The 23878-nt window shown below is 42.3% G+C and overlaps 1 protein-coding gene across 1 annotated transcript in view; it reads right to left on the bottom strand.

The window, feature by feature from the left end:
• Positions 1–23878, bottom strand: part of BTBD7 (BTB domain containing 7) — an 86469-nt gene that overhangs the window by 43672 nt on the left and 18919 nt on the right. Inside the window, exons 2-3 of the mRNA XM_054971490.1 lie at positions 10780–10967; positions 4785–5864 (exon numbers count right to left, since the gene is read on the bottom strand). Coding sequence (XP_054827465.1) covers positions 4785–5864; positions 10780–10861 — 1162 coding nt within the window. The 5' untranslated portion in view covers positions 10862–10967. The remainder of the gene's footprint in view (positions 1–4784; positions 5865–10779; positions 10968–23878) is intronic.

The raw sequence follows: 23878 nt of genomic DNA, 5'->3' as shown, positions 1-23878 counted from the left end.
GCTGATGTTATTAATTAAGAAATACTGAATTTGAACAACTGTATCCAGAGACATGTGATCCTGTTTGCTGGCAGGAGGGGGCAGTGGGGCAAAGAGTTCAGATGGCACTGTGAAGCAGTCATCACTATAAAGAAACTGGGGTTTTTTTTGTCTTTCAAATCAAGATAAATTATGAAGCTTTAATTATTGCTTTATGTTATTATGGGTTAAATCCAGGGAACTATGAACAGAAAAAAAAATCACACACTCCCAGTGTCCCACCTATATAATGCTGCTCCTCTGGATCAGGGGACACTTCAGAACAGAGTGGGATGTAGAATGGGAAGGCCAGGACTCAGGGGGGAGTCAGCATATGCCACCCCTTTCCCCTTGCATGGGCTCTTCTGCAGAGCTCGCACAGTGGTGCACTTCCTACATTCCCCCATGCCTCTTCCCACTCTGTTTTTGATGGTTTCCTGGTGTGCTCTACCACTGAGCCACAAACCTTGCACAAACTGATTTAACCCTTGCAAACCAGGATTCCAAACAGTGGTTTGCCCCCGAGTTCAGAACTAGTTTGAAAAGCAAGCACAAACCATACTTTTGCCAGTCCGACAACAGCAAGCTATGGTTTGCCACAAAACTGTGTGATACGCTAGAGTGTGTGTGATCCTATGAATTCTCTAGCCTCATAATTTAATTTGAGTTACAGCTGAATTAAAATACTGTGTTTTGATATGCTGGGGCATTATTCCCTCCTGTGTTGTACTTTAAAATGCAATAGCTAGCGTGTGTTGATTTTAAAAGCTTCTTAGTGTTCTGAAATGTTCCAAATATGTCCCCAATATGTCAAGGAAATTATGTCAACTCTTAATTTGCTTAGAGTTATTCTTAAAAACTCCAGTCTTCTTCAAGGTATCACAATGCTTCCATATGAAATTCAGAAAATAAGGTTTCATCTAAGTACCTAGTTCTTTTTAGACCGTTTACACACAGAAACAGAATATGATTGCAGCCCTAAAGGAAACATGCAGGAGTAGGGCTCATTACTGAGTTCGTTTAACCACTTTTGAAAAATCTGAAGCACATTTATTTTCATTTTTCTTACAAAGGTCTAGTGAAGATCTAGAACTACTGATCTCTTACTCACAATTAAGACACTGGGAATGAGCTGCAGGCTCCTGTTCTGTTTTACAGCACAAATACTTGCTTTTTCCTTGTTTGTCTTAATCACGGCTTAGCTTCATGTCCCAGAATTACCAGGCTGCCATCTAAACCAGGGTTAAGCCAGGGGAGGGGGATTCACATTAGAAATAAGCAGAGGACAGTGACCAAGCCAGGATTAACCATTAAATCAGCAACAATACATTGACACAAGGCCAGAAAAAACTGAGACACAGGAGTGAAACAAGCTTCCTAAGGCAGGTTCGGATGTTATTAATTTCTCATCTCTCGTTTAAACAGAAAATCTGCATCTCAATTATGCTACTGAAAAAAAATCAACTTGAGACTATTTTTGTGCCATTTCCCTATTCCTTCATGTCAAAATTCCTCCGTAAACAATAGACGTTGTTCAATCTTATGCACCAATAAATCAGCATTACATGTTCTATATACAAGTGACACACACTGTGCATGTAAACTGCATTAAACCCCCAAATTATCACTACCAATAATGAAAATGAGTGGACCAAAACTGTTCACAACAACAACATATGTGGGGGGGGGGGGAGAAAAAGAACGTATTCATTCATCCATTGGCAAGCAATAGATTATCAAGTTGCCCTCTTTTTAAAGGAAGCACTAAACAATACTAAGCAAGATTTTTTGAAGAACAAATCTTTGTAGCTAAGTACAGAAAAATAAATGCTCCTACAGAACACTCTGCAGGCAGACATTTGAAACTCTGAATTGATATGAACACTATGCTGATGAGAAATTCTACACAAACATAAAGGAATTTCAGACGCTCACATAAGCTGCTATTATGTCTTTCATTTATCTAATGTTCCTAATGTACTCTAATCCTCCAAGAACAAGGAAGGCCCACTGGAAGACTGCAGGCAGCACGCAGCTTATGAGATAATGCTGCCCAGTTCTAGAATTCCTTGCACCCTGGAACAGGACCCAAGCTTGTCACTGGCAATTCCACTGCCGCCATCTCTGCCTTTCTGCTAAAGCACTCCATACCCTATTCATCCTGTAAGTGCAAGAAAAACAAAGATTATCATTTTTAAGTTTGTGACATTCCTAACCTGTAACATATAATTATTTTGCCCAAACTGGCCTTCGGCAACAGCATGCGAAAAGCACCTCGCTCGGCCCTCGCAGCTGCCCATCCCTGCCACGGTGGTCACATTCCAGTAGATGCTCAATGTTCTATTTATAAACAACGTGGATTGGATTCTATGATTCCCTTCTGCTAAGTTTTCCTTCGTGGGATAAAGGCTTCCTCCAATGTCAAAGGATGTCTCTGTCTGTTGGGGGAACATGTTCACTGGTGAGTCCATTAGCAACCTGGCCATCATATTCTGGAACACTGCCAGTTTAAAAAAAAAAAAAAATTAAGCAGTCCCACTTGTAACACATCACACTAATGTAGCCTAGATATTACTAAAGCATGGACAATTGAAACAAGATAATCCTTTTTTGGGAGGGCTGCAGCTGGCCTGTCAACTGAAGTTGGTAAAAGGCACTCTAAGCTATTGACCTCATCTGTGTATTTATAAACCATGTGTGATCTAGCAGCACACCAAAACCACACAGCTGATCTTCAAGGAGTGTAAGCCCTTCCAACACCACATACACAGTCCGCATAACTTTATCTATTAACAGTGCCATGTCTTTGTCCAGATTCAGATTCAACTTAATAAGATCCCATTAATCTATTTATCCCAGAGCACATATTTGGAACATTAGTGCTGCACTGGGACTGGATGAAAGGGACAGCTTCGAGTCATCCACATATTGATGACACCGCATCCCAAATCTCTTGATGACCGCTTCCAAGAGTTTTATGCCGAGAAAAAAACAAAATGGGAACAAAAGGAGAGCCCATAACAACGACGACAACTGCATTTATATACTGCTCTTCTAGACAGATTAGTGTCTCACCCACAGCAGTGAGTGTTATTATTACCCCCACAATACAGCTGGGGAGCTGGGGCTGAAAGGAGTGACTTACCCAAGGCAACATACTTGTTTTTTTTAATAATTTTTATTGGTGAGTACATCATTAATACATACATTCCCCCTCCTACTGAATTTATTTCAACCCCCACCCTTTCCCTCCCCCCTCCTTATAGACTTCCAACAGCTTTCCAACCCTTAACCTATCTTATTACTTAACTTATTTTCTACTATATTCTTCTAAAACATACATATATTGTATCTCTTAATCTAAGCCTATTCAAATTCTTTTATATATACTATATCGTCTCCACTGATATATCCATTGTCCATATCCTTAAATGGACTAAGTATTTTTAATAAAGTCAAACTAATAATATTACTAGCTTAGGTTGATTAATCCCAAGGCAACCTACTGAGCTCATAGCAGTAGTGGGATTCGAACCAGTAGAGTGCTGATTTGTAGCCGAACCACTTAACCACTGTGCTACAGTAGCTCTTAATAGCAATGCTACTGGGGAGGTTGGGGAGGAAGCATATTTTGTCCTTAATTTATGCAGACCAACACACACACCCTTCTGACTAAACATTTGAGTGAAAATGCTAGCTTTCATATTGTCACCCAAGGAAAGAGAAGATTTTACTAGAGTACTGTCATGGATATAGCTAGAACTATAGGAAAACAGTTGCTAGATATGACCAAGAAAATCATACAAGATGCCTTTGCAAACAGAAACCAGGGTAGCCCATCCCCATAACTAGACAGGCCACAAAGGGAGAGAGGCATAAAATAACAGAATTAAACAGTTGTATTGCCATGTGTAGATTAGAAGAGCCATCTAACCCATATCAATATATACAATGTACCAAGGCCCAGAAGCAGGGAGTATCCGGAAACGGCAGGGATGTTTAACTTCAAAGAAGCTGGCAATGTTATTCAAGGATAGTTGCACTGGTGGAGGACGAAAAGATATTCAGACATATAAAAAACTTTTAATCACTAATTCTACACAGATTTTGTTAAGATAAGTAGCAGCAAGAATGGACTATTATTACATGTTTCAAGATGTTTCAAATATGGGTAACCTTGTTTGGTGTATGAAGTCATAAGATAAGTTAGCAATAATTGGAGTCTTTGAAGAGGGATAAGACAGCTATTGTTAAGAAAAGGTTCTGGAACCTTATAAATATGACAAGCTGAGCCAATAAAGAGCTTCTTCTTAGAAGAGGCTCCTTGCCTGTACCTTCGCATCTTTGGGCAAGATACTTTTTGGACTCATGTAATTGCTCTCCTCAAATGATCTATATAACTATTACAATGGAGGGTATAATATTCTGTTTGAGCGGATATTAAGATTGCTAAATAATTATGTTTTGTTAATAAAGGCTTAAAATGGAAGCAGAGACTCCAAAATTGTATTACTTGTGTACAATACATGGTAACAAACCTAAAATGTTATCTCTTGGGTACCTCCAGCCAAGAGTTTAATGATTTGTTACAGGAAAGTGTAGGTGCTCAAGGCTCCTTAAGTGCACGTCTGAATCTGAATCAGGCCTGACCAGAGTCATCCAGAATAGAGAGTCATCTATATCATCAAGAAAATTCTTAAAAGAAATTAAACTCAACTACAGATTTAAGGACTGTAAAATTCGGAAGAGAATACAGTGTTTCATACCTTGCGCAAGCATGTTAAACTCCAAGAAGAGTGCTATGTGGTAAAGCTCCATAGCTTCTTCAGCCTTCGTCATGTTTGGCTTTCCTGCTACAAGAGCCTGAACTTCACTCAGACTCCCCACTGAAGGACTACTGTGCAAAATAGAGAGGTCCACCAAGTCAGTATACATACAGTTCAAAATTACTCTCACATATTTTTTTGGTATGATCGATTCATCCAGGATAATCCTAGTTGGAGTCCTTAGTGTTCGATCAGTGATTTCTTCACCAGTCCGTATCCTGCGCTGCAGCAGATGCCGGAAAAAGGGGGATCGTGATGAAATTATAGCTTTGTGGGCTCTGAGCTCCTCGTCTAAGCAGCTTTGGCTTCCACCATAAACTTCCACCAGTTCAGAGTCAGATGAAAAGGTGAGAACCACATCATAGTAACACATGTAGTCCAAAAGCCCTCGCATGTCAACATCTAAAGAATTTGGTGTTCCGAATTCCTCACTAAGCTGCATGAGGATGTCAACATTTTGAAATCGTGAATCCTCCATGCCAAACTCTCCTGTGTACAGGTAGTGTAACAAAGCAGAAAACATGGGCAAGTCTATGCCAGCGGTGTTGATATCCATTATAATCTCTGCACCATATTCCGGTGAAGACGAAAGCAGGGTCTTAAAAAATGGGCATCTTGCAGCCAAAATAGCACGATGCACAGGGAAACAGGTCTCTTGAAATATCAGATCTACATCCGTACAATATTTAAACTCATATAACTCAGCCATGTCTTTCTGTAACGTTCTGGCTTCTGGTCTTGCCAAACTTGCTTGTAAAGAAAGCTCTTTTAAGGCTGACGTTCCTTCATACTCTTCCACTAACGCATTGACATCTCTAACATCCCAGCCTGAGAGGAGCTCACGCATCTGCTTGGCATGATCAGCAGACCGGCTAGACTTCCGGCGCTTAATAAACTTCTTTTTGAGGGTGGCAAGGCCAGAGCTTTTCTTTTTCTTGTCTTGAGGTTTTTCCTGGCCATGGTCAAGGCTGTACAGTTTGGATTCACAGCCATAACCTTGATGAGAATAGGATGATGTTCCTGAAAAGTGGAAAAGATAATCTAATTTAAACAAACACTGGACTTAATGGGGACAACACAGCAAACGACTGAACTACAAAAAACAAAGCCTCCTGAGAGCCACTGTGGTGTAGTGGTTAGAATGTCGAACTAGGATCTGGGAGATCCAGGTTCAAATCTCCACTCTGCCATGGATGTTTGCTGTGTGACCTTGGGTGAGTCACACTCACTCACCCTAGCCTACCTCACTTGGTAAAGATAAAATGGAGAAGGGAAAGCCAGTCTGGGTCCCCACTGAGGAAAAAGGGAGTATAAATAAACGAAACAAAATGAAAAGCACTTTAAACCACCCAAAGTAGGAGAAAACCTAAACATGCACACACATACACACACACATACACACACGGATCTAGATCTTTTCTGCTTCTCAAAGAAAACAGCGCTGGTATGATTCATCTTCAGTCAACCTAACCCAGCTGTTCCAACCCACAAGCTGAAAACCAATGTCTTAGATTAAAGATAAATGCAAAATAAAAAGCAGTTTCCTCTCTTTTCAACGTTGGCTCTAAAAAAAGGAAACTGGCCTGAAACTATCTGGAATATGCAACTGCATGGTGGAAAAAACCCAGTGATTTTCTGTGGTTTTGCTATATTTGTCTTCTTGTCTTTTCATTCTTCCATTACAGAGGATTATCCATGTATGCCATTCACAGAGTTTCCTGTGGAAAGCCAGTATAGCAAAATATCTTCAAGATTCACAAAGATGAAAAAGAAACAATACAAGCAATTACCACATTCAGCTTTTACTGCTTCAATGCACATGACATTCTGTGCAGAGCGGGTGTCTAAAAATCTCAGGCTAGCTCCCATAAATGTCACACCGGCACCTCAGTTTCTGAAATACTTCTAGCCCCATAACAGACCTAGAAAAAACTACTTCTGTCTCAAATGTGCTTCCAATTAGGTGGATATATATCCACATATTAGTGATGGCACTTGTTCTACCCGTCTGTACCCTTCTTAAACTTTCAGGTGCCTTTCCACAGAGGAAAATGCCCAATCCTGCTGAATATTTTAATTCACTTGCAGAAGACTATTTTTTACTCAGAACATCAAAATACAAGCTACTGTGAAGAATTACTCTGAGGCCACTTTGTGTCTTAGTCAAGGTACTGGGTCCTGGTTGCTGCCAAGGTACTGGGTCTGCACAGGATGTCTTTTCAAAGAAATCATACAATCAAAGTAGGTAGACTTGATAAAACTGTGGATGGAACCCAGAATCCAGTCAGACAGAACTTTACTTAAAAGCAATGTTTAGAGAAAAGCAGGCAGAAGCTGCATCGGAACAGTGAAATTAAGTCTGTGGGACCCTGCTAGATGATACCACTTAAGCCAAACAACAAGCTTGAGATTCTGAGAACTCCTTTTATTCTAAGTGATTTCAAACATGAAGTTGTCTACATTAATCCAAGCTATAAAGCTTACCTATGTGGTTCTTCGTCCAGTTAGGAAGAGACTGCACCAAGGACAGAAAGACTCCCCAGGCCTGCCTCCTGTTTTAAACTTACTCTCCATAACTGAGTAAGTCTCCCCACCTACCCTTAGACATGAACCTATCATCATTACCACCAATGAGAGAGTTTGAGATAAGGTGTGGCTTTTCAAGTCAGCAATAACCATCCTACAGAAAGGAATCCTTACTTTTTATTGGGTTATGTATTCTCTATTCATCCTGCTTTGCCACTTCACCACCAGTTGGGTAGACCCTATAGCGGCTTTGACTGGTTATTTACTCTTATATTGACCTTATTTTCATCAGTGCTCTGAATATAATGCAAAACATCTGTATCTTGGAATGGTGGTCCTTCATAATAACCCTTCATAATAATAACTACTCCACCTTTGTACTTGTGTGTCTGTGTGATATATTTTATATACATATATATGTGTGTGTGTGTGTGTGTGTGTGTGTGCAAGATAGCAAGTGTGTGCACGTGTATATGCATTCAACGAACAAAGTGTAACATTTCATGCGTCTGATGAAAACTTACGCTACAATATATCTATTAGTTAGTCTTTAGTTAGATGCTTTGTTGTGTTGGTGGCAGTAGACTGGAACAGAAGAGGCTTGAAGGTCTACGCAACACCCTTTCTTGGTAACTAATTCACATCTGAGCTGGGAGGTCCACGAAAGCAAACATCCCACAGCTTGCTTCCTGTGTAATAAACCAAATTCAAACTAACTCACTCACTGCTGATCACCCCCACTGGCCTAATCTTAAACAGCTCAGACCTTGTTCTACTGGAAATCAAGCTGATGAGTCCTCAGAAGTTGGTCAGACAGTGATGAAAACATGCATGCAGGGATCTCCCTCCGGGGAAGAACTCATTCCCATGTATATCACCACGCCCTACAGATTTCTAAGAGAATCCAGGATAGTAAATGAAAAGCTTCCAGCCACGGCAACTCTTAATGAATTAACAATCCACTATGAGCAAACATTTGTCACAGGACAAAAATTTTGTTTTCCTGCATACCTGAAGTTTCCCCAAGTATGCAGAAGCTTCTCACTTCATGGTTTAGCCATTCTATCTATTGTCCAAAAGAAAACTGAACTGAAAGGGACTTGCTGCAAAATAGTCAAGCTGTAATTGAACCTTCAAAAGGAAGCCTTCACAAGACTTGGGGTTAATTAATACCCAAGATTTACCTGAAGCAAAAATAATCTTGTTATTAATTCTGACGGTCAAAGAATGAGACATTTTAATAAAGCGCTTATTTCAAGTTTGTGCCAGAGGCAAAAACTTACAAAATCATGGCGTTATAATGCCACTATTCATTTCTGAAATACCAGCATTTATTAGCTTCCAGTCCCGCAGGTGAAGAAAAAAAAGAGACACCTGATTTTGGTGTCTCTCCTACATTAATCTGACCTTTTATTTTGTGACAGCAATGAGAAAGACGGGGTTTTGACCACGAGACACTGGCCTGTAAAATGTTGCAGGCTTTGAAACATAACTTTTGCTTCTGTACTGATGGTATTTTTAGGGACAGACAACTACATAAGTAACTTGCCTAATTTTATCTACCTCTAAAGCATTTATACTCTCGTTTGGGGAAAGGATTTGAGCATCATCTCTTTGACCAGAGCCCTAAAATTTTCTGGAACTGCATCTGCACAGAACTCTGGGACTACCAGGAGACCAAGAACTTGCACTACAGGATTCTGCAGGGCTGTCTTCTTTCCCCCTGCTATTTGGTGTCTGTGTTAAGGCACAGGGTGTGGGGATATGAAGGAAACTGACATTGATGGGTGGCAACCAGCTGTAGTACCTTTCTTCTAACTGTGTGCAGCAGTGGATGTTCTGGCAAGGTGCCTGGAATCAGTGATTGGCTGGATGAAGGCAACTAAATTGAAACTCAATCCAGACAAAACTGAAATACTCTTGCAGGTGATCATGGTGATGATATCTAATCTATTATTCCATAAGTCAGTCCATAAATCTCACAGGGCCCACAGGTAGCAGAACTTGAACCAATGGAGCATGGATCCTGCTCCTTAAGCAAGCAATCTCGGAGAATACAAGGAGACCAGACCCCCTTTCAGTTGCAAAACTAGGCCAATAGTCTAGTATATTGGAACAGTTGTTGATAATCCATTTCACTCAGGAATATTTAGAGTCAAGCCCCTCCAACACTAGAGTATTTTGCCCAAAGGTAAGATTTGACACCGGCTAGAAAAATGACCTAGATCTAAGAAGAGAAAAATGATCTAGGCCAAAAAAGAGCTTGAAGGAGCAACCTCATTGCTATCTCCTCTGAGAGAGGCGGAGATGTGGTTCCAGCCACCTTTATGGGGCGTTCACCATCTTCTGCATCCAACTGGCTACTACCCCTTGGGCCAGAATTTATTACACAAGATGAACAAGTGGCACACATACCTGTAGTAGGCTGTACCTCTCCAGAACAATGTCAGGCATTGACTCTCTCTAAGACTGTAGCATTATTCCAGACGTTATTGAACATATCTCAGTAACACCATTGCAAAAATGCATACAACTTACATTTACAGACAGCAATCCTCATATAGATTAAGAGAGGTAAATAATGAGGATAGTAAATGAAGGTTTCAAAAGTGACAGTATTTATCAAAATACTACAATTCGCCCTAGACTACTACTAGCTTAAAGCTTTGCTAAAGAAAGTTATTTTCCAACAATAAGAAAAAGCAGCATTTTAAAAAAAATATCTCTTACTAGAAAAGTTCAGTTGTACTGAAGAGAGACTTAACTGGAATAGCACCCAAGTTCATATTCCAGCTCATGTAAAATGAAACTGACAGCCCGGGCAGCAGGAAAAGAGGCTGTCAGTTTTACAGACCCTGTGCAGGTTCCAGCGCGGGGTCTATGAAATGGACAGCCCCTTTCTCCTGCTACCGGGCTGTCAGTTTTACAGACCCTGCACCGGTTCCAGCGCGGGGTTTGTGAAACTGACAGCCCGGGCAGCAGAAAAAGAGGCTATCACTTTCACAGACCCCGTGCTGGTTTCAGCCCATCGCTGAACCCAGCGTGGGGTCTGTGAAACTGACAACCGCTTTCTCCTGTGCAGGGGCTGTCAGTTTCACAGACCCTGTGCTGGGTTCAGCCGATGGGCTGAAACCAGCGCGGGGTCTGTGAAACTCCAAACGGAATGGCAGGAAAAATTCATTTGTTCCGTAAAAATGTATTCCCATGGAATGCATGTTTTGATGCAAACGAACCAGCCATTCCGTACGGAATTCTGTTCCGTGGTTCGTTTCGTGCCCATCTCTAGTTGTTAATTTTGCACTCATCTTACGTCTGTTGAATTTCGTGCTTTCTGTTACAAATTTTGCAGGACAGCCTCTGAAATAGCATAATCTGAAACATATAGATAAGGGGGGATATAAAGACTTACCTATGAATGTCTGCTGTGCCTGAGAATTTCCCCCTACCCTTGGGGAACACGAATGAGGGTAGTTCGACGCATTAGCACCCATTTTCTTCAGTCACTCAGGCATTCCACTTGCTGGCTCATCAGCGCACAGTCCCATACTCCATTATAAAACTTCAGACACTGTTCAAGCTGGTTCTTCATCTCCATTTCTGAACAAAAAAAAATCATCATCATACATGATTTTGTTAATGTTGTAGTTACCCAACAGTTCATCTTTTTAAGTAAGAACATCCAATATTCACTCCGAGCCTTTTGATAACAGGTTCACTGTTAAGCCATTTGTACAATAAAAACAAAACATCACAGTAAAATAATTTACATAAATTGAATTTCTTTTTTTCTTTATTACAGTCAGCGACCAGAGAGGAATGAGATAAAAATGACCAGTAAATTGAATTGTATCCTGCACACTTTTCCACCGGTAAAACAGAGAAGCCTCCCTCCAACATGACCAATAAAAAAGTTACACCTTAAAAAGGTAAAAAGCCATAAGGGGCAGTAGCTAAAGTGAGGAGAACCAGAAAAGAGTGAGCAGAAAAGCAGGTAGGATCCAAGCCAACCTATTGTTTCCCATTAATTTGCACAAATACATACAGTGGTATGATGTAAAGTAGTATTTTAGACCCACCTGCACTATAAACAGTGAAGATGCATGTGGCTGAGAGACCCAGCTGTAATACCTGAGCCTACAAATTACATTGCCACATTCTAGCAACATGTAGGATCTTGTAAACAGAGCAATGAAAGCACTGCCTTGACTGCAGAGCTTTGAGAATCAAACAAAAGGATGACAACAGCGGAGGTTGACTGGGTTGGGCAAGTGAAACTGCAAACTAATCTTTAATACACCATGCAACTTTGAGCACAAGACCCTGGCATCACTGACATTTTCTACCGTGATGAGTCGTTCCTTCTTCTGGGATACTTTGCCTGCATGCAGCAAAACTTAATAAAGCTAAAGCTATTCAGAAACACAAGTTCCATTTATTAAAATGACCTACAGACATTAGTGATATTATATGGGGAGGATATTAGCGTGGCTCTGGTCCAAGACAGCAAAAGGAGGATAATATATGCACAAAGGGTTTCATGGTTTCTAAGGAGAATCATCTCTGATTCTTTTACAAATAATAAATTTCATAATCACAAAATTGGGAAACGTTACATGGGGCTACTTGTTTGTTCTGCTGCTTTCAACCTTGTCTTTGCAATTATGAGGGTCCTCCTCCCCTTTAATCATCTATAATCATGCTTGGTTGAAATGAAACATATGCTTAATTAAAATTACTCTGGCAGCCTTTCTTACAAGTTCATGCTTCCTTGCTGTGGCACAATTCTAGAATAATTTTTAACAGAAACATATGAGATTAATTATTAGAATTGGTTTTGGCATTATCTACTGTTCATATTTGTTGTCCTGATCCTTCATCTGCAGCCCCACGAACAGAGGCTTCTCTTTTATTTATTTGCTCAAATGATACCTAGCATTCAATCTGGCCTAGGAATTCATGGGGAGCAGCTGAGAGCTAACCTGGTGATCTACCCGAGCTCAGGGTTATGAGTCCTTTTCAGGCACAAAAGGAAAATAGGCTCCTAGAGATGACACACAGCACAAAGTGCTTGGAATGACCAGGCCTGAAAGAAATTCTGTGAGGTTTCTGGCCTTACCCAGCAGAGATGCGTACTGAAAAAAAATCCGATGTTTTATTCTTCTATGGAAAATTTTTCATGTCTAAACATTCTTTGTGTCATAAAATTAAAAACAAAAGGACACCACTGTTAATATAATATTTGGCAAGCTGGGTAGTTTCAAAATTGTAATTAGCAGTGGGGAACTTGCAAGGACTTGCCAGGAGAGCCTCTCTCTTCCCCCCTCCCATCATTCCTTTTGCATCTTCTCTTTTTCCTACTTCCGTTCTTCTTCCCACCCATTAGTTAGGCCTACCTTTATCTGCTCCCCTCCCTTCCCTCCCGCAGCAGTTTCTTCCCCCAGGAAAAATCTGGCTGAGTTGTGTAGTGTCCACCAGGGCTGGGCCAGGCCCAGCTGCTACGGGCACTGTTTCTGTTATTTGGGGGGATTTTAATCGCTCAATATGTTGTAAGGATTTGGGGGGGGGGGGGATTTCAGAATTTTTCTCCAAACCTGGGACTTTCTTCAGGTGTGTGATGAAATTCCCCCTGCCCCCATACACACACCGATCTGTCCCAACTCTCGAGTGCCAAAATGTGGATTAATCCACACTTTATGGTCTGTTTTGAAATTAGGTATGTTTTTCAGATAATTATCCACAGGTATTGAGAGAGTATATATGCTTGAGTTGTAAAACGGGGCAGGGAATAAAACATTTTATATGTAGAATATACACACAATACAGATAAAAAACCAAGTTATGGGTTCACCTGATTCACTGTCCTGGTCAAATCAAAACCAAAGCTGAAATTCTTATTTTAATCCCTGGTCTGATATGGAACTAACAAGTACTATAGAAAGTAAAAATGAAAGAGAGGTGCCCCATTGACCTCTAAATTTGGTTGAAACAGAATCGTGTATCATCCATAGTTCTTTCAGTATGCTAAAATTAGTGGCTCAACAATTTTTAATGCCTTTGTTTTGCCCCCCCCCAAATGTATACAATGTAAGGGAAGGACATGCTAAATTGGCTTGGATTGAGCAGTGTTTATGTGGGTAGAAGGCTTTCCTACCTGCAAAGTGTTATCTTCTGAAATCCACTCTCCTGCTTCAGCCAAAATATGAATTTCATGTTGCAGCAGGACAGGGGAGGTAAGAAAGTTGACTTCCCAGGTGAAAATCCTTCCACACTGCACTGAATCCAAGCCAATGTCTTTTCATTTATTCTCACAGGAATAACACCTCTTCAATTTCCACAAAACTGTGAATTTGTTTGAACATATCATATAAACCACACTTGACTTATTCGGGCTATACAGATAGGGCACAGATCTGGAAAACCTTTTTATCCTCTTTTAAAATGTATTGGGGGGGGTGCTAAATAAAGAATGAAACTTCCCAGATATAGACGTTTAGGGTACACTTTCAAACTAATTGCTCAGTCATGGACTTTGCTTCTTCTCTGGCTGATGGAAATCAACACATTTAATTAGTATTATTGCCGCTAGGGTCAAAATATTTTAACATGAAGATGGTAATAATTGACGCAACTGATTCTTTAAAACAGAATTCTCTTGTGTGTGACAGAGAAACTATTTTTTCAGTACAACTTTAGAAGTATAACACCACTGTCAAGATCATCTTAATTACCATGATGGATCAGGCCAGAGTCCATCCATCCCACCATTTAAACCTTGTGTGTTAATAATTAGCATTAATACATTACAGGAACGCTTAAACAGCCAACCACCATATTTGTGGTAGCTGTAAATCATCTGGCAATTGGGGAAAATGCTTCTGTGACCAAAGGAATTCACAGTGTTGCAACACGGCAGACAAATTCCTCCAGCACTTCTGATTATCACTGCTGGTAATGCAAGTACTGTGGAAGTTATAGCTTGATAATTGCATTCACTAGGGAAATACAGGTAGCTGACATGAGCAAGACAGAAAAATATGTTAGGGATACAGTATTTGAACAAGCACAGGGTTTCCTGCAGAAAATAAGTGTTTTTTTTAACCTGTTCACTTCATTGATACAAATATACTTGTTGCCATCTTTCTAACTGGCCACATGAAGCAAGCAATTGTTTCCCCTAGGATGTAACTTGCCAGCTACACAACTGAACCAGTTCTTTGACAGGATAAATTTCTGCCTTGCTTACCAGCAAGCCTGTTTTTGGCTCCAAATCCAAGATTTTTGTTTCAAAGTTATAGTCTAAGATACCAAGGCCAGACAACTCCAATGTGCCTGGTCACCTAAAAGGCACCAAGGACTCCTCAGATTTAAGAACACCAAGTCCTGTGCTGGGCCATCCCTTAAAACATGTTATAACAGCTTCATTTCACAAGAATGGCAATACCTAACTTGAAATATTTCTCCGGCCTTGAGTGCATGTCTTAGTTACCATTCTTTTAATTCCTTAATTTTTGGAAGAGAAACATATTGTTACATTTTATGAACCAACATCAAATATTTATAAATATTGTAGGTTTCATTTTCTGTAAAGATTCAATGAGAGTTTCCAAGAGTTGAGGAGACTGAAAATGCTGTAGGATATTGGCAAATGTTGTAGTTGTAAATATTGCCATTTAGCAAAGGTTGACAAATCTTATCTGCACCTCAGCTGAGAAAATGGCAAAAACTCATCAAAACCTATCAACTGATCCAAAGTGTAAATCCCAATATCTGTCCCAGCCTTCAATAGAAAAGATTTTCTCCCAATTTTTAAATCTGGATTGGCCCATAATCATAATTTGGCATGTGAAAATGGGGCAAGCTTATATTGTCTTGACATTACACACCATCTTATATACTAATAGCAAAGTGGTGCTGATCTGAGGATACTTAAATCTGGATATTGGGGCCATGAACAGACAAGACAGGTCTTCCTACACACATGAAAAATGCACCAGGTTTGCAGAAAAGTCTGAAATCCAAAAACAACAACATTTGGGGTTAAAAAAACCCCAAAATTATTAAAGAGCACCTGTAGATTTAACCAGATGCTTTCAGCAGCTGTTGCTAGACAATGAAGCAACAGGTCAGTATTCCAGACTTGGTTTCTGTGATAAGGCAAGGGAGGGGGCTTGGCCCTTTCCAGGCCTTTGAGGGAGGATTCATCGGGGCCAGATCCTCCAGCAACTACCACATACATGACTTGATACCACATGACTCGCATATCTCGCCTAAGCCTGGCTGCTTGCTACTGTTCAACAGCAGCCCCTCCTCCCAACAAAAGCCAGTATAGTGTAGTGGTTATGGTTTCATTGCAGGTTCTGGGAGACCCAGGTTCAAACCACCACTCTGCTGTGGAAACTCACTGGGTGACTTTGATCCAGTCCACTCTCAGCCTAACCTACTTCTCAGGGTGGTTGTGAGGATAATATGGAGACAAGAAGAATGATGTAAGCAGCTTTGGCTTACTATTGTGGAAAAAGGTAGTATATAAATGAAGTAAATTCATAAATATAGATAAAGGGGGGGGCAGATAAAAGGTCAGTTGGTTGCTGTGGATTTTCCAGGCTGTATAGCTGTGGTCTTGGCATTGTAGTTCCTGACGTTTTGCCAGCAGCTGTGCCTGGCATCTTCAGAGGTATAGCACCAAAAGACAGAGATCTCTCAGTGTCACAGTATTAATCACGTTCATTAATATTGAAATGAAAAACTGAGGTTCTGAAATAAACAAAAGATCATCTGCATATAGGACAATTTAAAATTCTAGAGTTATATACAAAGTCACGAACATTATTGTAACTAATGGCACAAGCCACTCAGAACAGAATGTTGTACTTTCTTATGCAACGCAATACATGTGACTCTCCCCAGATTTCTAATATCATCTAAATTTGATATTTTACTAAATTAGCAGTTGTAAAAACAGTAAACTTCACTTGGAAAAGGCAAATCTACATAGGAAACGCGAGCTGTAACAAGTCAGGACCTACATCTGCAATACAACAAGCATCAATTTTCTTGTGCATTCCCACCACTTTTCACAACTTTAGAATGTCTAAGGAAACTGGCAATAATCTGAGGCATCTGGGCTTACAGCCAAGAGTTTCTAGACCTCGATCTCTGATCTAACAAAAGCTCTGTGTGCAACCTGAACTTTGGGCAACAGCCATGCTTTTGTATAAACGTTTCCTCTCAACACCAGCATTTTCATAGCATTTTCCACTGGGACTTCAAAAAGATTAAATGACAAGGTGCAAAACAAGAGATGTGTACTGTGCAGCCAAATATTTCAAGCTTTACTCATTCGTCCAAGGATTCTCAGCAAACTATTGAATTAGTCAAGGCTTCAGAATATGCAGGACCTGTTAATTTGTATACCAATGTTACATAGATGCATTAGAATATTATGGTTGTAATAGCCTGAGAGGAAGGAACGGAAGAGACCCCAGAAATACTATGCAGGTTTATAAAACTACACACAAATTTTCTGCCTTTAGCCATTTATTAACTTAAATATTACAAAACTTCACATAATGTCATGTACAGTTATGCATAAATCCGTTATGCTAATTCTGCAGATCTTACCGCCTTGTCTCCCCACCCCCACTCCCTTGCCCACAGCTATGCAAATATAACAGAATGGCTAACATGGGCCATGTTTGCCACAGGCAGACGAGTGTCCATGAACTGGCTAGAGTATAGACTGAATGCTTCCGTGCTGCTGCTTGCTCCGTGGCTCACTACACTAGAGAAGACACACGCCCGTGGGTAAGGAGAGCTATGAACATATTGCAATGTTCACCAGAGTGACACGCTCTCATATTTTGGTCTTGAGTTATTTGCCAAAAAGATGGTAACCACTCTGGTAGAACCTTTATAAATCAAGCAAATCAAAACGAGAGGGTTTTTTTTTTAAAGGAAATTTCTCAAGCCTAGAACAAACGTCCACAATTAGCAAGCCTCTTTCTTAACTCAATCTGATTGCAGCTGAAGCTTGCCTTGTCTTTTATAACATTTGTATTGACTCCTGTCAACTAGCTGGAACTGAGGAATAAACTGTAGATTACACACAGATTTCCCTCAACAGCTTCTATGAAATTGATGGTTTTGCTAGCTGCATGAATATTTTTAAAAACTGGCCCATTGATGAACAGGCTTCTGAGCCAAAACTGCAAGCCAAAAGACAGCATGTTTGAACACAGTAGCAATATAAAAATCCTCAAAGATTTCAAGTGCCTCCTGGAAAGAGTTATTGAGCTACACAAATCTCATACTTTACATAGCCCACATTTTCCACATAACAGATCTAACTGCAATTTGTAGGCCCTTCATTGCCTCAAATTGGTGCTTCCTAATGAAAATATGGATTAAATCCTTGCTGCCTAGTCAAGTTTTTCCATTAAACTCTAGACCTTCAGTAGTGGTGCCACAGATAAGTGGAAACTAGACCAACAACAAAGAGGTATAAAAAAAATCTAGTTTAACCCACTGTGAAAAGAGTTTAAGATGCTGTTTAGGAGTAGGTGTATGAGACAGAGACTTTCTTCAAAAAGTATATATATTCATCTCTCTAGATACATGAGGATTTCTTTTGTCTGATGGGTTTGCCGATCCTCTACTCAATGGAACACTACTGACATCTACACAGATTTGTATCTCTTGAGTAGCAACTAGGCCATGACAAACTAGGGTGAATGGGGAGTAGGCAAGCAAGCACAAATTTACCACTTCAAGTGCAACCTGTGTTACGTTATGGTATATCCGGGGGGGGGGGAGGAGTTTGAGAATATAAGAACTGTTGGTGGGACAGAAGGTTTATGAATCATGTTTTAGTATCATGATGGACCTATAAGAAGGCGAGGCTTGCCAAAAAAAAAAGTGTGGGGGGATTGTACCACTACTACACGATAACTTGTATCAGATCCCAGATTTCTGTTGTGGCCAGAGATAAAGGACTAACATTTCCCCCTTTTCCCTATAAAATTATGCTCTTGGATGGTACCAAATACCTTCTTGCTGACACAATCTGCAAAAAGACATCTTTACCTCGTAGAGCTTTGTTCTAATTACATGCATGACTGTATGCATTCTGCCAACCTTCCAAGTCAGATAAAATTAACTGACTCAAGGATGAAATATCATTAAATCTGTTATATGGAACATCAAATTCATTCAAAGGAATGTTAATATCACTGAACCAACAGTTATTTCTCCACCACTCCTGTCAATTGTAGTTGGAGAATTTTTACATAGGAATCACAGTATCACTTTGTCTGTCTGTGTTGACAAGTTGGGGCAAATCTTTACACACATTTTCTAACTAGTTCATAAATGCTGGAACAATAAAGCAATGGTTTGTATTTCAGTATGCTGCCAAAAGACCCTATTGATCAATTTTCCTTTCAATGCCTGAAACACAGTGCTGTTAGAGACCACTCAGGTTCCCCTGGGGAAGGGGGGCTTGGGCACCCGTTCCTGGAGTTTGTCCTATACAGGTAACGGCCTTCTGGGTACAGTAGAAAAGAATTAAGAAACCATTTCACTGTCCCCTTTGTCTAGCAAGTGCACAAAGCAACAATACTGCATGTTCCTTCAGTTCCATTTTATTCCCTGTAAGGACCTTGTGGCTCAATGGAAGAGCCTCTGCTTTGCATGCAGAAGGTCCCAGGTTCAACCCCTGGCATCTCCAGTTAAAAAGGACCAGGCAATAGGTGATGGGAAAGACTTCTGCCTGAGACTCTGGAGAGCCACTCTGGAGAGCCACTGCCAGTCTGAGTATATGATACTGACCTTGATGGACCAATGATCTGATTCAGTATAAAGCAGCTTCACGTGGTCCGAATGTTCCACTTGCAATTAAAAAACTGAAAGAAAAACAGGTTTTACTTACCATAACTGTTGTTCATCTAGGTCTTCCGTGCAGGCACACATGGGACTGCGCATGCGCAGGCCTGCCGATACCGGAGATTTTTATAGCTCAAAGCCACTAGGGGGCGCTCCCGCCTCTCAGCGCGCATGCGCGGCCGCTTTCCCGCCGAAACGGCTCCTAAGAGGCGGAGCGCCCCACACATACCCTCAGTTCCTCTTTCGCCGCCCCCTGCAAGGTAAGTACCAAGAGAGTCAGCGGGGAAGGAGGGAGGGCATGTGTGCCTGCACGGAAGACCTAGATGAACAACAGTTATGGTAAGTAAAACCTGTTTTTCATCTACGGTCTTCCTGTGCAGTCCCACATGGGAAGATTACAAAGCTAAATACCTGGGCGGAGGTGACGCCAAAGCATCACTCAAAGATGGAGTGCAGAACTGCTGTGCCCACCGCTGTTTCTCTCCTATCTAGGATATCCAGCGCGTAATGCTTCACAAAAGTATCCGCCGAGGCCCACGTCGCCGCTCTGCAGATGTCGTGGAGTGGAACACCCCTGAGGAGAGCCGCCGCCGCCTGGGACCTGGTGGAATGGGCATGCACTTCCAAAGGGCAAGGTAAGTTAGCAACAGTATAACACGTCAGTATAGTCTGGACCACCCATCTAGAAATAGACTGAGACGAGGCCCGTCTACCCTTATGCTGTCCCGCAAAACAAACAAATAAATTAGAATCAAGCCTAAACGGCTTCACCCTATCCAAATAGAATAGAATAGCCCTGCGGACATCCAGGGAATGAAGGGCCTTTTCCGCCTCCGAAACTGGGGCTGGGAAAAAAACTGGCAGAATTAGTTCCTGGGACAAGTGAAAACGTGACACCACTTTAGGTAAAAACTCAACCTTCGTACGAAGAACGACCTTCTCAGGATGAAATTTTAAATAAGGGGGCTCGCAAGATAACGCAGCCAACTCCCCCACCCTCCTGGCCGAAGTAGCCACAACAAGAAAGGCCACCTTCATGGACAAAAAGCGGAGTGGACAGGAAGCCAAGGGTTCAAACGGTTTGGACATTAAGCGAGTCAGGACCAAGGGCAACGACCACTGTGGAACCAGGGCCCGAACTGGGGGAAACAAATTATTTAACCCTCACAAAAACAATTTAGCAGAATAGTGGGAAAAAACAGATTTCCTGTCAACTGGAGGGTGAAAAGCAGAAATAGCTGCCAGATAAACCTTAACTGAAGAATTGGCCAAACCCTTCTGTTTAACCTCCCACAAAAATTCCAAAACCTCAGAAAGGGATGACTGAAAAGGGTCCAACTCCCTGCGTCTACACCACACAGAGAATTTGTCCCACTTAAGGGCATAGGACTGCCTGGTAGACAAGCGCCTAGCATTCAACAGCACATTAGTCACAGCCTTGGAGAAGGCACCTCCGGTTTGATCAACCAAGCAGTCAGTTTGAGTCTCCCGATGTCGTGGTGAAGAACCCCCCCCCCTGCATGACAGGAGGTCGGGAACCATCGGGAGACAGATTGACTGAGTCTGAAGACTCAGGAGGGAGTGGAACCAGTGCTGTCTCGGCCAATAAGGGGCCACCAGGATGACTGACGCCCCGTCCCTCCGGATCTTGCTGAGGACCCATACCAGCAGTGGGAACGGAGGAAAGGCATAACACAGGGGACCCGACCAATTTAACTGAAACGCGTCCCCACTTGATCCTGGGCCTACTCCTCCTCTGGAACAGTAAGCTAGAGACTTGCGATTTTCTACTGTCGCAAACAGGTCCAGTTCTGGAGTCCCCCACTCCGAAAAGACAGGGGCGAGATACTCGTCTCGGAGGGACCATTCGTGGTTCTCTCTGTGGAGTCTGCTTAGGTGGTCCGCCATGGTGTTCTCCACCCCCGGGATGTGAACTGCGTGCAGCCACACTGCATGATCTATGGCCCACTTCCAGAGCCTCATCGCCTCTGTGCAGAGGGCTACAGACGCCATGCCACCTTGCTTGTTGATATAAAACATCGCCGTCGTGTTGTCTGTCAGGACTTGGACGGACCTGTTCCACACGACATCTGAAAAGGAGATCAGTGCATATAAAACTGCCCTCAATTCAAGAACATTAATATGTTCCTTACACTCAGACTCAGACCATAACCCATGGGCATAAGATCCTGCACAGTGTGCCCCCCAACCGAACAAGGAAGCATCCGAAGTAACCGACACATAGGTTCGATGAAAACCAAACTCCACCCCTTTAAAGAGATTAGTATCAGCCAACCACCATTCCAGAGAGGACACCACCCCCCTGGGAACGGATAGTCTCATGTTCTGAGAATCACGGCCTGGTGAAAACACCGAATTGAACCATAATTGAAGAGGCCGCATAAATAATCTGGTCAATGGAACCACCGCCGTTGTGGAGGCCATACAACCTAACAACGTCTGAATAAAACGAACAGATTGAAAACGACACCTCTTAAGGGTCAAAATAAGCCTCTTGATCTTAGACGCACGATCCACAGGCAAAAAACCTGCGTTTTTAACACCATCCAAGACCACACCTATAAATTGAATGGAGCGCACAGGGGTCAATTTTGATTTCTTCTGATTAACAAAAAGCCCCAAACGCAGACATAAGTCCAACGTGAGAGACACTTGGTCAGACACGGCCTGAGCAGAGCCACCAACCAATAGCCAATCATCTAGATACGGAAAAATTTGGCAGCCCTGGAGGCGTAAATGGGCCACCACCACTGCCATGCATTTAGTAAACACTCTAGGAGCAGTGGCCAGTCCAAAGGGTAAGACATTGTACTGAAAGACCCGGTGGCCATAGACAAAACGTAAAAATTTTCTGTGTTCAGGGAAAATAGAAATATGAAAGTATGCGTCCTTCAAATCCAGGACCGCAAACCAAGATTGCGGGGGCAATAAGGTCAACACCAGTTGTAAAGTAACCATCTTAAATTTACGGACTCGTATAAATTCGTTCAAGCCCCTGAGATCCAGGATAGGCCGTAGCCCCCCATCCTTCTTTTCTACCAGGAACAGGCTGGAATAGAATCCCAAACCAGCAGAGGCAACAGGAACCTCCTCTATAGCCCCCTTCTGCAGGAGGGCTGTAAGCTCCCCCCAAATCTCAGAACAAGGAGAGTCAGAAGAAAACACAGGGAGACGTAAACATGGTAAACCAATAAATTCAACTTTATAACCAAACTGGATAATAGACAGAACCCAAACGTCAGAACAAATTGAAGACCATGCATTCAAGAAAGCACTCAGCCTGTCCCCAAACGTGGGGTCAGGTCCCTGTGATAGTCAGAATTGTTTATGCAATTGGTCCTGGTCCTTGGCCTGATGCTGCTGGGAGTCAGGCTTGGGACGTTGGCCCTGCCTCCGTCTAGGGAAGGCGGTCTGCGGGCTCTGGTAGCTCCTGCGAGGCTGGTAAGCATACCCTTGATAGGGCTGGTAGCGGTGCTGCCTGCCACGCTGAAAGGAACGATAGTAGGGACGAGAAGACTGCTGCGAAGTTTGGTGCAGAACTCCATACGAGCGGGCCGTCAGACGGTCGGTCCTCTTCTTAGAGAGGAATTCGTCAGTCTTTTCCGAAAACAGGGTGGTGCCCTCGAAAGGTAAGTCCTCAACCCTGTTCCTCGTCTCCACAGGAAGAGCAATCGTGCGAAGCCAGGCATATCTGCGCAAAACAACGGACGACAGAAGCGACCTGGCTGAAGTATCCGCCATACTCCTACCAGTATTAATCTGGTGGCGGGATAACCGGACCGCTTCCTCTTGTATAACCCGAAGTAAGGTGCGTTGGTCTTCGGAAACCTTTGGAAGAAAAGATGCCACCTTCTTCCATAAGAAGAGTTGGTATGCCGCCATCATCGCAGTATAATTTGCCACCTTGATGCCAAATGTCGCCGAAGTGTACAACTTCCTGCCAATGGCATCAATCTTTCTGCTGTCCTTATCGGACGGAGCTGACATAGAACCTTGGCGAGGCCGAGCTTGCATCTCCTCCGTTACAAGAGAAGACGGAGGAGGATGGACCGCCAGGAATGGATGAGCATCGTCCTTGGTCCTATAAAGGCTCTCAACCTTACGATTGGTGGCCGTAGCAGACGCAGGACGAGACTGCAGCTTCTTCCAAACGTCAGCAAAACCTTCTATCAGGGGAAAGGCAATCGAAGGTGTCGATCCAGAATAGATATGTTGTAATATCTTGTCAGTGAACTTAGACTCAGTGGAAGTCACTTCAAGGTCCAAGGCTTTAGCCATTCTCTGGAGCAGTTCATTATAGGCCCGAAAGTCATCGGTAGGCGAAGCTTCATCAGATGGACAAATCTCTCTTTCAGGTGACTCTGACAAAGGAGAATCACTATAACGGGCACGGATCAGAGGAGACATCACCTCCGACTGGTGACGAGACGGATCATAACCAGTATCGGAAACGGCACGAAACGAGGGAGACAAGGAAGCACCTCTGTAAAGCCGGTCAGAACAGTACGAGCTCTCTCTACTAAAGTAGCGAGGAACTGGATCGTCCCGACATCGACTCTCCCTAGATCGGCTCCGATAGGACCGAGGTGAGCCCCGATGGTCAGAGC

This window comes from Eublepharis macularius, chromosome 2, assembly GCF_028583425.1.
Source record: "Eublepharis macularius isolate TG4126 chromosome 2, MPM_Emac_v1.0, whole genome shotgun sequence".
Taxonomy (NCBI): Eukaryota; Metazoa; Chordata; class Lepidosauria; order Squamata; family Eublepharidae; genus Eublepharis; species Eublepharis macularius.
The sequence above is the reverse complement of the archived record's forward strand: the minus strand, read 5'-3'. Positions and strand labels throughout refer to the sequence as shown.